The sequence below is a fragment of the Vicia villosa genome, linkage group LG7 (genome assembly GCF_029867415.1).
Source record: "Vicia villosa cultivar HV-30 ecotype Madison, WI linkage group LG7, Vvil1.0, whole genome shotgun sequence".
NCBI classification, from domain to species: domain Eukaryota; kingdom Viridiplantae; phylum Streptophyta; class Magnoliopsida; order Fabales; family Fabaceae; genus Vicia; species Vicia villosa.
Window position 1 is genome coordinate 16113389 of NC_081186.1, and position 16654 is coordinate 16130042.

Consider the following 16654-nt stretch of genomic DNA (forward strand, 5'->3'; position numbering starts at 1 on the left):
GATATCGCTCACTGTTTATTATATTAAATATGTGATTTAATATAATTGGCAATGTCACGAGAACCTATATGATCACACACATAGCGACAGATTGATGAGACATAGAATGAATAAGTGAAATGCAAAACACCATAAGGTGCAATATACTTAAAAGAATTACGGAACACCGTATGATATAGTGCACTTAAGTGAGTTGTAGAACACCGTAAGATATGACACACTTACATAGAATTCAGAACACCGTAAAATACAATGTGCTTAAGTGAGTTTTAGAACACCGTAAGGTACAATGCATTTACGTGGAATACAAAATGTAAGGTGTCGTGCACTTAAGTGAAATACAATACAACGTAAGGTATGATGCACTTAAGTGGAATACATAATACCGTAAGGTACCATGCACTAAAGTGAAATACAATATGCCGTAAGGTGCAATGCACTTAAGTGGAATACGAATATCGTAATGTACTTAGTGAAATACAGTACGGCGTAAGGTACAATGAACTTAAGTGAGTTTTTTCGGCTTGCAACCTACACAATATATTTTATAAACAGAACCCTTGTGCAGAAGCTTTTACGCTTATGAAATTCAATTTTGAATCCTAGTCGTATTTTTTCTTTCTCAAGATCTTCATTCATAGAAGCTAGCATTGAAATTAAAAACACTCTGTTTATTACAACAAGCAATAACCGTTTCTATCACTGCTCATGTTTCATTTGTAAGGACCGCATTAAATTTTTTTTCATTGCATCTTATGACACATATACTTTAATATAGAAAATTATTTTTTAAATCAAGTAGTCTAAAAACTATAATTTACATTTTAAAAATAAACAAGTGAGATATCACGGATTTAAATCCTTAAATCCACACTCCTGATGAAAAACAAATTTAAACAAAATGGAAAAATATCCGAATAATTATTCTGAAATTTTTATGTTTTTAAATTACGATATAGATAAAAAAAACAAAAGTTTTGGTGAGGAAAGCAGTTTTGTTTGCTTATTGAAATAAAATATTTAGCTGGAGTGGAAATAAAACCGACCGTATAGGAAATAGTAAAAGAACCAAAAAAGACAACATTACCTCACTCTTCTTTCCAAAAACAATAGTGGCAAAAACGTAAATTACTAGAAAAAGCGTGTCTTTTTAGATAAGACCAAAGAAAAACAAAAAGGGGTTTGTGAGAAGTAAATAACACGGTGTGATTGATCTTCATCACAAGCGCGCCAAGGCAAGGCAGTGTCATAATAAACATATTCACTCATTCTTCACAAACATTGCATTCTCTTATTTCCTGATTTTTCTCTGACCCAGTTGTTTATTCAGTTTTGGAACAATTCTTGATGAGTCGATCGGTTGAGCAGCCGCCTCCGCCGCCGATGTCGCTAACTGAACATTCATTTCAGAGTTCCAACTCGTCGGTTTCTCTTTCTCTTTTCGGTTTACCTTTTCTTTTATCGAGTTTTGATTTGCTTGTAATCGCCGCTACATACGCTTGAAATTGAAAACACATACTCACTCTTTTTGCTCTGTCACAGGAGGAGTGTGTATTCTGGTAGCAGTTCTCACAGCTTCATGGACCCTGATGTGATCGAGATTCCACCACCACCGCGAACTAACAAGCCGCACAAAGAGGTATCGTTCATCGCTAATCTTTTATTGTTCTGTTCTCTGTTTTTAGGTTTACTTCTTAACTTTTGATTCCTTTCCGCGATTATATAAGTGGCTTGATTAATTTTTTCTTCTAAACTTCTTGTTTGAATTCACGACTGTGTTATCACTCCAATATCTATGTTCCTCCTCCAAACCACAAAAAACAACCATGTTCCTCATTGAATGTATTCCATGCTTTGTATGCTATGAGTTTTGTTAATCTGATTCATTGTCAATCTTGGGTGTTATTTTGTTTTGAAAAGGCCAGTTTAGTTTGCTTTATGTGCTTTTTTTTTGTGTGGTTATTGTTGGTACCAAAAGTAGTTGAAGTTTTTGAAAAATTGGTTGGTTTGTTGGGAATTCAATTTAGATTGAACTCAGTTTATATTTGTTGCTACATTGGTTATAACCAATTTTACCAAAAGAGAGAGTGAACAATGAAGGGAGCTATGTTTAATGGAATAGAAAAAAAGATGACAAAGGGTGAAGATTGAAGAAGAATACGGAAATGTGACAACACAATTCTGCAACACACGTAAAAAAGGTTATCAAGGGGAAAAAGTGGGCTGAATTGCTTGTTCAAATTGGCGGAGGGGCTGGGTGTTTTACCAGCATTTCTCCCATTGACTTTGTTTCTTATTGATCAATTAGATGGCACTTTGTTATTTCCTCATTATACATAGGAGGATTTTCACCCCCTGACGGATTGATCAGATTGTTTGTTGATGCTAATTTCAAGGAATTTGCATGGGTTGGTTGAATATTCACTTGAAAATTAGTTTCCATAGTTTTTCTGTTACACTACCTGTTTCCCTTGCGTAAGTATATCCATTTGACTTATTTACGGAGCACTGCTTCCCTTCCTACTTTTGACTAGGAGATATTCAAATTGACATTGATTGGATTATATCATTTATGTCTTTCATGTACACATCTAAAGCACACCTGTATTCTTAGTTCTAACTTGCCTTGCACTCTTGTTTTCTAAGATTTAATGGTTTCTCGATGTCTGCAATTTTCTTGGAAATCACAACAATATCTTTCTTCTGTAGGTCATTTTTCGGGATGTGATTGACATCGACAATGATGATGACTCAACAGATTTAGTGTTAATTGGTGAAACCATTGTTGAAAATAATAAGGGGAAGACAACTGAATCTGTTCACAACGGTTATGGCGATCATCAAACTATGGTTTGTGAATAAGAATTCTTTCTTGTAGCTGATTGATATTATTGTCCCTAATGTTAACAATGACTAAAATTTTTGTGAAACCATTTTCAGGGAGACTTTGATAATATATATTATCCACCTGTGATTGACAAATCTGGACCAAGTAGTAGGGTAGAGTCTTCCAATGGTTATACTTCTGTATCAAATAATTTAATCAACATTGATGGGGATGAGTCTGACCACTCGTATGACGATGATGATGATGGCTTCTGTGATTTTATTCCGGATGATTATATGGATGTAGATAATTATACTCTACTACAGAAGCATTTTGACAATGCAAACATACCTCCTGGTATTGAGGCACCTGTTCCTTGGTTGAAGGAATATGATCTAAGTTCTAAGAACGCCGAAAGTAGTTTATTGTACCCTAGCTTTCATATTCCGCAATCTGATTCTAAAAATTCTCAAGTTAATGGCTTATTTCAGCCTACATGGTCATTTGAGCCTATTAAGCCTGATATCCAAGGACCTGCAGTAGGTAGTTCTAGTATGCAAAATCACTTATCTTCTCAAATGTTTTCTCAAATTGACCCTAGTAAGAAAATAATTGATGCCACACAGAACAGGAGACGCAAGTTAAAGTTGGCATTAGGAGTGGAGTCATCTACATCTAGTTTGTCATTGGGACCTTCTGGTAAAAAGAAGCCTTATTTTTTTGGTCCTTCACCTGATGACCTTGGCTCTGTAGACAACTCAGGGGTCATGAAGCTGCCACATGGAGGTGGTTCACCTCATTGGAAACTACTTGAAAGTGCAAAGAAAGCAGCTGGAACTGGAAGTATCAGTTCACATCATTCAAATTTCTATGGACCTGCAGATGGATCATTTCATTTTCCAGGAACTGGAATTGCAAATCCTTGGTTGAATTCTTCTCATTTTAATCCATTTCCAAATTATACACCTTATCCAGGTTTTTTCAATCCATTCGTTCCTCTTCATACCACACCTGAGCAAACGTTCAATAACCCTTGGGTTCACAGTACTGCAAGAGATGGGAATAACGGTACAACTGCTGATAGTACTGTTGTCACCATATCTGATGAAGCCAGAGAGGAAATTCTTGAGAAATTTCAAAATTTTAAGCAATTTGACACTATTGACGACACTTCAGACCATTACTATGTTCGCACCAATTCTTCCACGTCACAGGTAAATTTTTTTTAAATGTACTTTGTTCCAGTTTTAATCTTAATTATATTGTTTAGCCACTAATTTGTTTCCCGAACAGCATTCAAAGAATTGGGTGAAAAGAATTCAGGAAGAATGGAAGTTATTAGAGAAGGATTTACCAGGTAAAGTTGTTTGTTCAGTATTTATGTCACGCATTGGATGTAATATTTTCCATATCGTATCACTTTTAGTATTTGTCTTTTTTTTAAAGCTGGAGGATCTTTATTGTGTGTTTGACTTCATTGTTTTTAATATACTGGGGCGGTTTTTGTCAAACCCAAAGGCCATTAGTTTGGCTGCATTTGTTAAGTGTACATCAATAGTTATTGTCTTTCTTTTGCTTGATAAAGATAGATACTTGTTCTGAAGCTAGAGGTTCAAAAATCTCTAAAATTGTGAATTGTGTTTTTAATATCATAATGAGCAACCTGTCACTGAGTTTTTGTACAATCTCTAGCTGTTTTTTTTGACATTTTCTTTTATTTCTATTAGATTCAATATTTGTCAGAATTTATGAGTCAAGAATAGATCTGTTGAGGGCTGTGATTATTGGAGCAGAGGGAACTCCTTATCATGATGGCCTTTTCTTTTTTGATGTTTCCTTTCCAAGTGGCTTTCCCAATGTACCTCCGGTATGTTGTTGAGATTACTGCATCTAACTTGCAGTATTATTATGTACACCATTTTTAACCTCTAATTCAAAGTCTGACTCTTGGGACATTTTTCAATGCAGCAAGTCTACTACCACTCTGGTGGACTTCGGCTCAACCCAAATTTATATAATTGTGGCAAGGTGTGCCTTAGTCTACTAAACACCTGGTCTGGCAATAAGAATGAGAAGTGGCTCCCAGGTGTTTCAACAATTTTACAGGTCCTGGTCTCCATACAAGGTCTAATCTTGAACACAAAGCCTTATTTTAATGAGCCTGGATATGCACGTTTGAGTGGTTCTGCTGAGGGTGAAACTAGATCCTTGCGGTATAATGAAGACACATTCCTCTTATCACTGAGGACAATGGTTTATCTGATAAGAAGGCCTCCAAAGGTTCGATTCTAGAAGCATCTCTTCGTTCAACTCTTTATCTATTCTCATATAACATATTGTGTTTTAAATAATTTCTTTTGTTAGTTGTCACGTTCACTCATTGCTTCTCAGCAAAGTGATGCCTAGAAATTCTTCTGATGTGCCTTTTGGTAAGCTTTGGAGAATCAGAAGAGAATAATGATAGCCATTGTCTTTGCTAATTTATAAAATAATTTAACATTATAGAACAATCACCTAAGCATAGGCAAATGATATAGAGAATTATGATTCAGTCCCCTTCAAAATATATATTCTTCCTGTGATATATAAGCTAGACATACTGGATCTACGTTATTCACAATTCACAACAGTCTTTATGTATCTCTAAGCAATTATTTTAAGTACCTCTAAGCAGTTGTTTAAGTATCCAGTATATATGCTAAATCTTTAGTTGTTTGAAATGAATCCTTTTCGTTTGATCTACTCCTTGCTACAAAATCTACAAGTCTTCTTTCTACATGTCTAAACCACCTAAGGTTATTTTTCATCATTTTTCGTAGGTGCTTTCGTCTAATCTTACCACACATCCAATGCAACATCCTCATGTTTGCTACACTTATTTTATTCTCTTGTAGGTTTTTAACCGTCCAAAATTCTGTCCCATAAAACATCGGAGGTTTTACCGTCGTCTATTAAAATTTTTCCTTTAGCTTGAGTGGTACTTTTGTGTCATGTAAAATCGTCCATCTCTCCATCTCTCCATCTCTCCATCGTCAAGGCTTGTTATGGGAAAATCGTCCATCTCTCCACCATGTGTCGACACACTAGTCGATACCCCCTCCCCTCATACATAACTTGAATAGCTCGAATATAGACAATCCTAACCCTTTTCTTCTTTGGGGCTTTCCACGAAATTTCTCTAGGCACTCTAACATACCCTTTCTCTAAGTCAATAAAAATTAAGTGCAAATCTTGTTATCCATCCAATACTGCTCTATCATACGTTGCAGTGAATGAATCACTTCTATGGTTGACCTCCCTGACATAAAACCAAATTGATTATTAGTAATTTGAGTATCTTTTCTTATTCTCTGTTCAATCACTCTTTTTCATGAATTAATGGTATGACTCATATGATTAGCATCTCTATAATTTGTACAATTTTGTATATCTCCTTTGTTATACATTGAAACTAACTTGCTTTTTCACCATTCATTCGACATTTGTATATCTCTTTTGTTATATACATTGAAAGTAACTACCTTCTTCGTCTTTAACACACTTCATTTGATTAAAATCTCTTGTCTTTTTCTCTTTCAAGCCTATATATCGATTTTCTCCCTCCTTGGTTCCTAAAGATTGGTATCACCCGTCAAAAGCTTGGGGTTCTTGCTTCATTCAGTGCTTTCTTGGTCTCTTTTGTAACTTTCTTATATTTTTTTCAAGTGTTATTATTAACATTTTCTTTTGACTCTAACTTTACTCTGAGCAATTTTGTTCCACCACCACAATTCTGTACCTTTAGATTCATAACCTTTTGATTCTTTTAATGCCTCTTTAGCTACTTCCCTAATTTTTGTACCATCTTTTTTGATCAAATTTCTTGTACGATTTTGTTTCACATGTCATTTGCACTTGTGGCTATCAGAAACTTCTCTCCATGATCTCGTGTTGGAAAATGCTAAATGATTTGAAAATACTAGGCACCAACTTTCTAAAAGATTCAGATGATCCAAATTAGAGTGTATAGTAAGAGGAAAATTTATGGAAGGGCATACCATCGATTTGGTAAAGACATTATAGAGGCCCTTAAATTCACATCCTATGACAGTCATCGTCTCAAAGTCCGAACCTGCAACATAACATTTCTGTTGGTAAAAATAATAAGATATTCATGATAATAAGTTGTTGAAAAAGAATTACAAGTGTGAGTAGTGTGAGGAAGTTCCACATTGGTTAGGAATGTGGAGACTTGAGCATTTATAAGTGTTAAGAGTCTCACATCAGACAATATATGGCATGAACATGTCCTTATAAGTGGGGACAATCCTCACCCTACAAACCGGTTTTGTAGGGTTGAGTTAGGCCTAACCACATTTCTTAACATGGTATCAAGAGTCTGGTTTAAGATCCGGTGGGCCACCTTCTATGGTTTCCGCTATCGGGCCACCCACCATTTATTTTCACGCTCCAGTTATCTAGTTTGGACGTGAGGGGGTGTGTTAAGACTCCCACATTAGACAATATATGGCCTGAACATGTCCTTATAAGTGGGGACAATCTTCACCTTACAAATCGGTTTTGTAGGGTTGAGTTAGGCCTAACCACATTTCTTAACAATAAGTGGGAGAACCCACACACTTGTCACCTTAAGATTTTGGGTGAGTATGTGGTGTGTCTCTCACAAAAGTGTGTTCCTCAAAAGGAAAGTCCACTAGTGTAAAAATGCTCCTCGTGTTGACCCTTCCGAATTACTCTATCAAATAGTATGATGAGCCACTGATTTTGAGTGAAGGGACCGACTTACTTGTATCAAAAGTACTTCCCACATGGTGATGGGTAAGAGTGTTTCGTTGAAAAGTGTCAACAGCGGTACAAGTGTTTGTGAAAGAAAGAGCTTCCACTTGGGGGGAGTATTGTGGATAGACTCACTTGAGGGGGAGTTTTCAAAAGAATTCCAAGTCTAAGTAGTATGGGGAAGTCCCACATTAGTGAGGAATGTGGAGACTTGAGCAATTATAAACGGGAGAACCCACACACCTATCACCTTAAGGTTTTGAGTATGTGGTCTGTCTCTCACAAATGTGTGTTGCTCAAAAGGAAAATCTCCTAATATAGAGATGCTCCTTGTGTTGACCCCCTAATTGTCCCCAACAAATTTATTTATTTATTTATTTATTTGAAGAATAAAAACATACTACCTATTACTTTTATTTATTCTTATAAAAAAAATTCATGCATAATAATCAACTAGAAATAATGGAAGTGATAAACAATACCTTTTTCACTCATTCTAAACAATATTTTCATAAATGATCTAATTAATATAAAAATCTTTACCTTTTTCACTCATTCTATAAAATATTTTCAAAAATGATCTAATTAAAATAAAAATCTTGACACTCAGGATTTTGTGGCTGTTTAACACAATAATCATAAAGTAACCCCTCATATTTTTGTAAGCTTGAATTTGTTGAGGATTTAGCTCCCAACATTTTTCATGATTCCAGCAATATCTAGAAGAATTACATTGTGTGATATTGGTACTTTGAGCTTGACAACCATTAATGCCAAATTCTTTGCAGTGAGTTTGAAAAGGTGCATCTTTTCAATTAATTGGAATTCCACCAGAACCCCATGTACTTGTCCATATCGTTGCATCAATCATCATTGCCTTTGTGAAATACATCTTTCCTTTATTTGTTATATTCTTGAACACTCTTATAGGTTTTTCATGCACAAAAAATACTAATTGTTTTTCATTCCAAAAAGTGTGTAGTTATGAAAAAAGATTTGGATCAAACCAAAGATGAAGTTGTTACTCCTTATTACAATGTCCATTAGTTAAAATGTTTGTGTGCAATATATATATAAGGTCGTTTGTTATTTTCACCTAAGAATTCAAAGTCTATTTCATCTCGAGTAGGTCCATCATCTGAAATCAAATAAAAAGTCGTGATCACAGCATGAGGCATTTTAATTTTTATGCTGAACAATCTAGAACCGTATCGTTGACTAGAGGTAAAACCAAAATTTGAATGTTGATCCAATGTAAGTTGAACTTCATTGCCTTGGGTAAAAATTCTCATATTTTCTTCTCCCCATAGAGAAACATAGTTTAGCTTAAATGGAATATTGTCCAAATTATCTCTATTTTTCGTACATTTTTTCTTCAATCTGTTCTCCACTTTTTTATTCGTAGTAAATTGTCAACTCTTATTTCATATATTTTGTTTTCTCCTTTTTCTCATTAAAAAAGTTAGAATGTGTTTCTTTGGTCTATCATTTTTTTATTGCTTTGCGTTCTTTCCCTGTTACACGTAAAATGTGATAATTTGGACAATATTCCATTTACGCTAAACTATACTTCTCTACGGGGAGAAGAAAATATGAGAATTCTTCACCAAGGCAATGATGTTCAGCTTACACTGGATCAACATTCATGATCTGGTTTTACCTCTGGCCAACGATATGGTACAAGACTATTCAGCACAAAAATTAAAATATCTCAAAAGGATTCTACCGCTGTGATCACAATTTTTATTTGATTTCAGATGATGGACCTACTCAAGATAAAATACACTTTGAATTCTCAGGTAGAAATAACAAATGGCCTTATTTATTGCATACAAACAATTTTACTAATGGACATTACAACAATTTCATCTTTGACTTGATACAACTCTTGATTTTCATAACTATACATTTCATGCAATGAAAAACAATTAGTATTTTTTGTGAATGAAATCGCTACAAGAGTGTTCAAGAATCCAACAAATAAAAGAGGAATGTATTCCACAAAAACAATGATGATTGATCCAACAATAAGGACAAGTTCATGGGTTCTGGTGGAATTTCAATTAATTGGAATTATGCGCCTTACCTTCTCAAGCTCACTATAAAGGATTTGACATCTGTTAAGAGTTCCACATCGAACAATATATGGCCTAAACATGTACTTATAAGGGGGGGCAATCCTCACCTACTAGCCGGTTTTGTAGGGATGAGTTAGGTCCAACCATATTTCTTAACATGATATCAGAGTCTCGTTTAAGATCTGGTGGGCCACCTACTATCAGGTTTCCGCTATCGTGCCATCCACCATTTATTTCCACGCTCCAATTGTCTAGTCTTGGGCGTGAGTGAGTGTTAAAGAGTCCCACATCGGACATAATATGGCCTGGACACGTGCTTATATGTGGGAGCAATCCTCTCCCTACAAGCCGGTTTTGTAGGATTGAGTTAGGTCAAATCATTTTTCATAACATGGAAGAGCCTCCTTTAAGATCCGGTGGGACACCTATTATGATTTCCGCTATCGGGTCACCTACCATTTATTTTCACGCTACAGTTGTCTAGTCCTGGGCGTTAGGGGGTGTGTTAAGAGTTACAACATCAGATAATATATGGCCTAAACATGTGCATATAAGTGGAGACAATCCTCACCCTACTAGCCAGTTTTGTAAGGATGAGTTAGGTTCAACCACAATTTTTAACAGCATCAATATCACACAATGTAATTCTTCTGGATATTGGTGGAATCATGAAAGCTTTTGGAAGCTAAATCCTCAACAAATTCAAGCTTACAAAATTTAAGGGGCAAGTATTTATTTTATGATTATTGTGTTAAACAGCCACAAAATTCGAAGTGTCAAGATTTATATATTAATTAGACCATTTTTAAAAATATTGTATAAAATAAGTGGAAAAGGTAAGTGTTTATCACATTTATTATTTCTAATTTAGTACCCTGCATGAATTTTTTTATAAGAATGAATAAAAGTAATAGGTAGTATGTTTTTATTCTTACAAAAAATAATAATAATAAATTTGTTGGGGGCAATTCGAGGGGTCAACACGAAGGAGCATCTTTACATTTGGGGACTTTTCTTTTGAGCAACACACCGTTGTGAGAGACACACCACATACTCATCTAAAACCTTAAGGTGATAGGTGTATGATTTCTCCCACTTATAAATGCTCAAGTGTCCACATTTCTAACCAATGTGGGACTTTTCCACACTACTCACACTTGTAATTCTTTTTCAACACAATCAATTGATTGATAAAGTTTATATTAAATGGACATCCAAGCATATACAGGACAAATGCAACAGGACAAATGCAACAGACAGAGAAGAGAGAATTTGGATAGTGTCAATCCCTTGGGATTGGGTTTCGAAACTATTGGCTAAAACTACAACAAGAGTTAAATAATAAAATATATAGAGGGAAGGACGAAATCAAGAACCTAGGTCCCGAGGAAGGTGACCGAGAGATGCTGAAAAAAGAACCACCAGTGTGCACAACCGAAACATTGGATTGAGGATTTTCATAGTTCTCTCGCTGAAGAGCCCTACGAGTATATATGGTTGAGAGTGTCTTATTTACTTGGCGTGGAGGGAGGCCATCCAATTTTCACCAGCGATTATATCCTAAACATAGATAACAGTGTTCACATTTGGGATGAGGTTTGAAGGTGGATGGTTCTTCTCGTGTAAGGGCAGCATTGTCACTGAGTAAAGGCAACAAAGATCTCAGTAGGGGGTTTACTAAGGTGTTTAGCTGGAATTCTAAGAAGGATAACATAGGTCTTATATATATATATATATATATATATATATATATATATATATATATATATATATATATATATATATATATATATATATATATATATATATATACAATAGCTGTATATATCTATATATCTATATATCTATATCTATATATATATATATATATATATATATATATATATATATATATATATATATAGATATATAGATATATAGATATATACAGCTATTGTATATATATATATATATATATATATATATATATATATATATATATATATATATATATATATACACATATACAATAGCTGACCCCATAATCTGATAACCAGAGGGAAAATACCCTTAGGCAAACTGTAAAGGGTAAAGAGCATGCAAAAGGTGATGCTTTGCTCAAGACCTTTGTTCTATTTGCTCTAGGAGATAGTGGCTCATTAAAGTTATGGAGTGCAATATGGACTAAACATAAGAAGAAATAAAACCATCAATATTTTCCGGTGCAAATACAATGACATTTAATAATCCATAGAGACGTGTTTATGCAACACTTTAGCCTGCTCATAAACCAACTCACCTATGAGGTGTGGATGACAAATAGATTTTATGGAGGGATGGGGAGAAGACTTGATAACATTTCCTAGCACTCACAATTAGCACCAACAACCAAATTAAATTTGGTGTGGTGATCCTTCTAGTCTTTGCCATAAAACCATTAACTAATGTTAAAGACGTTTAGGAATCATAATTAGTGTTAGAATCAAAGAATCAAATCCAAATATTTATTATTAGGATTTGATTTTATTATTACTATTAGAATTAGGAAGTAATATCAATTAGTATTTATTATATTTATTCTATATACTATTATAAATAGAGGTGAATGTAGTCTAATTTAGACACACAGAATCACAAATTCAACATGGTATTAGAGCAGGTTCTGATATGTAGCTAACAAGGCCGACTATATAATTTTCAATGATCAATGAGGCCTAAAGAAATTTGTAATATATTTGATTTTTTTGTAAGCATCAAGACCCATTTGTTTATAAAATTTAATAAAAAAAATATATTTTTTTGTTGGTGGGCTTGCTTTAGTAGCCTTACCCTTGGGTTGGATCTGGTAGCTAATGGGGTTTATCAGATCCGGTAGCTAAAGGGTTTTATTGCAGCAGCCAGCAAGCTTCCATACTTTTCCAGCATCTGTATCTCTTTTCTTAGAGCCTCCAAAACATTCTTATTTATTTTAGACGATCCTTTTCTGGCTTTTTGCAACAACACATCTTTTCTCTAGGGGACCCTTCGACATGTATCATCAATCACAGCCGACACCACCGTGATGATACTGTTGTCACATACCACAACAAATCCAACCACCTGAACGTTGTCCGGACACTGGACTCTCTTTAGATAGGATTAGAAGTTAATAATAATTACACAATATTCTTTCCAATTTACCGGACATGATATGATATATGTCATTTGTCAATGCTATGCAAGAAATTCATCGATTCTAAGTAAAGAACCAACTATCATCACTTACAGAAAAGGATGTGTGAGGACCCTGGTTAAATAAGAAAGTCATCTTTACAACTGGAGAAAAAGTATCGCCATAATCCAAACAAAAAATTTGAGTATAGCCTTTAGCAACAAAACAAGCTTTCAAGCGATCTAACTGACCATCTGATCCTACCTTGATTGCGAATATCCACCGACAACCACCAATAGATTTTTCTGGAGGTGAGGGGACAAGAGTCCAAGTCTAGTTAGATTCTAGACTTGTCATCTCATCGATCATACCTGATGCCGTCCTAGGTGAGAAAGTGTTTCCAGTATAATTTTTGGAATGGGCACATAGACGAAATCGCAGACACAAGCATATTGGGAAGGAGATGCGATGGTAACTTAAACACTCTGGCTATCTTCCCCTCAATTTATCACATCAGGTTTCTCTGACTATACACTAGAATTTATTCACTGCTGTTATGATTGATTGGTAAGCCAGGTTATATAATAAGTGACCAGTTTGTTTTGTTTATTTATTTATGTATACTATTTCCTTGTAATTTGTAACTTTTGGGATAAAAACTGACTATTTAGGTTATTTTGAGTTTTTCAGAGTTTCGAGGACTTTGTCAAGGGGCACTTCTGCAGCCGAGCTCAGGATATTTTAGTGGCTTGTAAAGCATACAAGGATGGTGCTCAAGTTGGTTGTTTGGTGAAAGGTGGAGTTCAGGATGTTGATCAGGGTGACAAGAGCTGCTCAAAGGAGTTTAAGAACTCTTTAGCTGCATATGTGGATATGCTTGTTAAGGAGTTTAATCAAGTTGGAGCCAAGGACTGTGACAAATTCCTGTCTTCATCAACAGTAAGCAATAAGCCGTTGGAATAGTTGTGTTTGGCTGCTACATTTTCTTGATAAACCCAATTTTGAGACTTCATAAAGGTTTAATTTAATAGCAGGTTTATGTTTTAAGTTTACATTGTTAAACCCTTGTTATCTAGACTCAATGGCCTGCTCTAGTTCTCTATACTGTATATAGTTGCGGATGAATTATTAATGCATTCTTAAGATGGCAAAAGATCCATTGTCAATTTATTTTTGTTTATCTCTATCTTTGCTTACATGTTTAGCTTACATCCCTATTGGGAAACCTCTTTAATGTGAATCTGTGTATGAAATGGGCAACAGCCTACTTACTTTTTCTAATCATAAAAAAAAAAAATCAAATTTTGATGTAGTATTTCTTAGAAGCAATTTAATAGTTAGTTAGCCCGTTATTGTTTGTTGAGCACAGGGAGATGATTGCCACCATCTTAGCATATAAATACATTTTCTTAGATGATGGATATATTTTTTTCTTCCATTTTGTACTATATTTGTTTGAATTACTTGTTGGGAATTATTTTTTCCATCCCACGCGGTGATCATTTACTACGGTGAAAACTCACAAATGCGCCTGAATTCTGGAGATGCATCTCCTAAAGACCACCAACGCTTTCCTGAGCGAGCGACGCTATGTTGCCTAAATATTATGTTTGGAGCGTATCTATATTAAGGTTAATTCGGGGGTGTATCTCCGTAATAACCTTAATTTCAAAACTCAAGTTTTACGAAGAAGAATCTCTGGAATACACAATGTTAGCTCAAACCACAAATCAGTAGTTCCAAATGTAGAAACTTCAAGAAAAACATAAATTAAACATCAAAATACATAATATTAACATTACATAGATAATTGTTAAGATTACATTTCATCAGGACATTACAACATCATTAAAATATATTCGGTCTATCTTGAAATTATCGCATCCACTTTAATTGGACCATTTGTTTTGTAATGGTGAAATGCACTCCACATAACTCTTAAATCTTTATCTGTATAAAACTCAAACTTGCTGAATTCAAGTGAGAGCTTCGTGTCGTTGAAGTAGACCAATGCGACATGTTAATATATGTTCATTCTGGTGTGATGTGATTTTGTAAACAACATGTGATGAGAGACTGATGTTCAGCAATCAAAGTATTGTGTGTATTGTATCCACAGGGACTGATGCGATATTATTGTCGTTCAACAGTTAATAAGGTTTTAAGTAGAGAATCGTAAGTTGTTTTGATTGAAAAAGTTGTTTTGGTTGAATAGGGGCGGTTGTTGCACCCTAAAATTTTCCCTCTTCATTTAACATTAATTGACTTGTGTTTCATTACCATATGCATTCATACATTGAAATAGGATCAAGGTACTTTGGTGCTTAGTGGCTTCGTCAAGCTGTAAAAGATGGTTGTTTTGCTAACCAACACGGGGAGGATCCCTTATCCACATTCTTTTGATCAATTCAAGAAGCATCAGAACTTTAAGTGGTCGAAGGGTTTATAACAGTAAATTTGATTTTGCTGTTTCTTCAAACAGTGAAGTGTGAACTCAAGGATTCGAAATTGAAGTGCGCCCATTGCGCTTCTCCAGGCTATTTAATCAGTGACTCATCAAGTCCTTATCATTCCAAGCTCTAATGTGTTACGACATGTCTCAGATTGCAAGGAAAATCAAGCGTTTCAGTTGATTCAAAATAGTTTGACCTGAAATTTAGCATTTTACAGTTCGAGTTCTAAAATTCATAACTTTTTCATCGTTCAACATTTTTAAGTGGTTCTTTGGGCACGTGAATATCCTTGACATCCTCTTCAATTCATCTGCCCGGGTCAAGAGCAAATTTGTTGGAGAAGATCTCCGAAATTGCAAAATACTGTAGAAATTACATGTTGAACTGGATTTTAGTCCACTGTTTCTCAATATTGTAAAAATCATAACTCTCTCAATTTTTAACATTTTGGGACGGTTTCAGTGGCACAATTTCACAAATTTTGTCATCTAGAAATTTGTTCCGAGATTCAAGTTCGAATTATGCTCAGAAAATTTCGGTTTATGGCTTATTTCTCAGACGGTACATGAAAATACGATAAAAAAGTTGCGCAACTAAATTTGACATGAAAAGGTAAGGAAAATTGACTCCAAAAACCATTTTTTTCAAGTTGCAAATTCCAAACAAGGCTTATCCCTCTCTATATATTGTTTTCACCTCATTTTGAAAAGAGATTCTATCATTCTTACAAAATTCACACTAAAACTTCAAGAACTCTCTCAAGTTCTCAAGCAACTTTCTCAAGTTTTCAAGCATCTCTCTCTCTCTCTCTCTCTCTCTCTCTCTCTCTCTCTCTCTCTCTCTCTCTCTCTCTCTCTCTCTCTCTCTCTCTCTCTCTCTCTCTCTCTCTCTCTCTCTCTCTCTCTCTCTCTCTCTCTCTCTCAAGTTCTGATCAACCATCGCAAACCACCACATCGAAACTGAGCATGCCGATCATAGAACTGCGTGGTTCTATGCCCGTCACCTCCGTAGACCACCGTCCCGGCCGTCGTTGACTGGACCACGCGCGACTTCCCTCCCCGACGCACCGATCACGTTTCCTCCTCCTCTCTCTCTCCAGTCAATTCTCCCATCAACTCCACTTCATCTCTTTCGGTAAGTTTTGGATTTTCTTTTAATTGATTAATTGAATCTTGATGATGATGAGTTTGATAATTATTGCATTATTTGGATCTTGATGTTTATTGTTGGAATTGGTTAATTGCACGAACTAATAATTGTTTGAATCTCATGAGTTAATTAATTCTTGATGATGATGAATTTGATAATTCTGTTGCTTGAATCTCATTAGTCGATTAATAATTGCATGACAATTGTTTGAACTCGCGTGTCGAGTTTGATTTCGAGTTCA

The 16654-nt window shown here is 35.0% G+C and overlaps 1 protein-coding gene across 2 annotated transcripts; it reads left to right on the forward strand.

Moving 5' to 3' along the window:
- Positions 1-1176: 1176 nt before the first annotated feature.
- LOC131620346 (probable ubiquitin-conjugating enzyme E2 25) lies at positions 1177-13981 on the forward strand. Of its 2 annotated transcripts, XM_058891397.1 has the most exons (9): positions 1177-1235; positions 1331-1421; positions 1543-1639; positions 2710-2850; positions 2941-4041; positions 4121-4184; positions 4555-4694; positions 4796-5107; positions 13502-13981. In XM_058891397.1, exons 2-9 carry the CDS (start codon positions 1348-1350, stop codon positions 13772-13774), a joined length of 2202 nt encoding a protein of 733 aa, XP_058747380.1. In that variant the 5' UTR covers positions 1177-1235; positions 1331-1347; the 3' UTR covers positions 13775-13981. The 2 variants fall into 2 exon arrangements, with proteins under 2 accessions (XP_058747380.1, XP_058747379.1); XM_058891396.1 differs by having other exon boundaries at positions 1194-1421.
- The last annotated feature ends 2673 nt before the right edge of the window (positions 13982-16654 follow it).

What these genes read in the sequence shown, in the direction of transcription:
- LOC131620346 (XM_058891397.1), top strand. Translation starts at nt 1,348, where the DNA reads ATGAGTCGATCGGTTGAGCAGCCGCCTCCGCCGCCGATGTCGCTAACT. An exon ending in CTAACAAGCCGCACAAAGAG is followed by an intron (nt 1,640 to 2,709) that starts GTATCGTTCATC and finishes TTTCTTCTGTAG; the next exon opens with GTCATTTTTCGGGATGTGAT. An exon ending in ATTAGAGAAGGATTTACCAG is followed by an intron (nt 4,185 to 4,554) that starts GTAAAGTTGTTT and finishes TATTTCTATTAG; the next exon opens with ATTCAATATTTGTCAGAATT.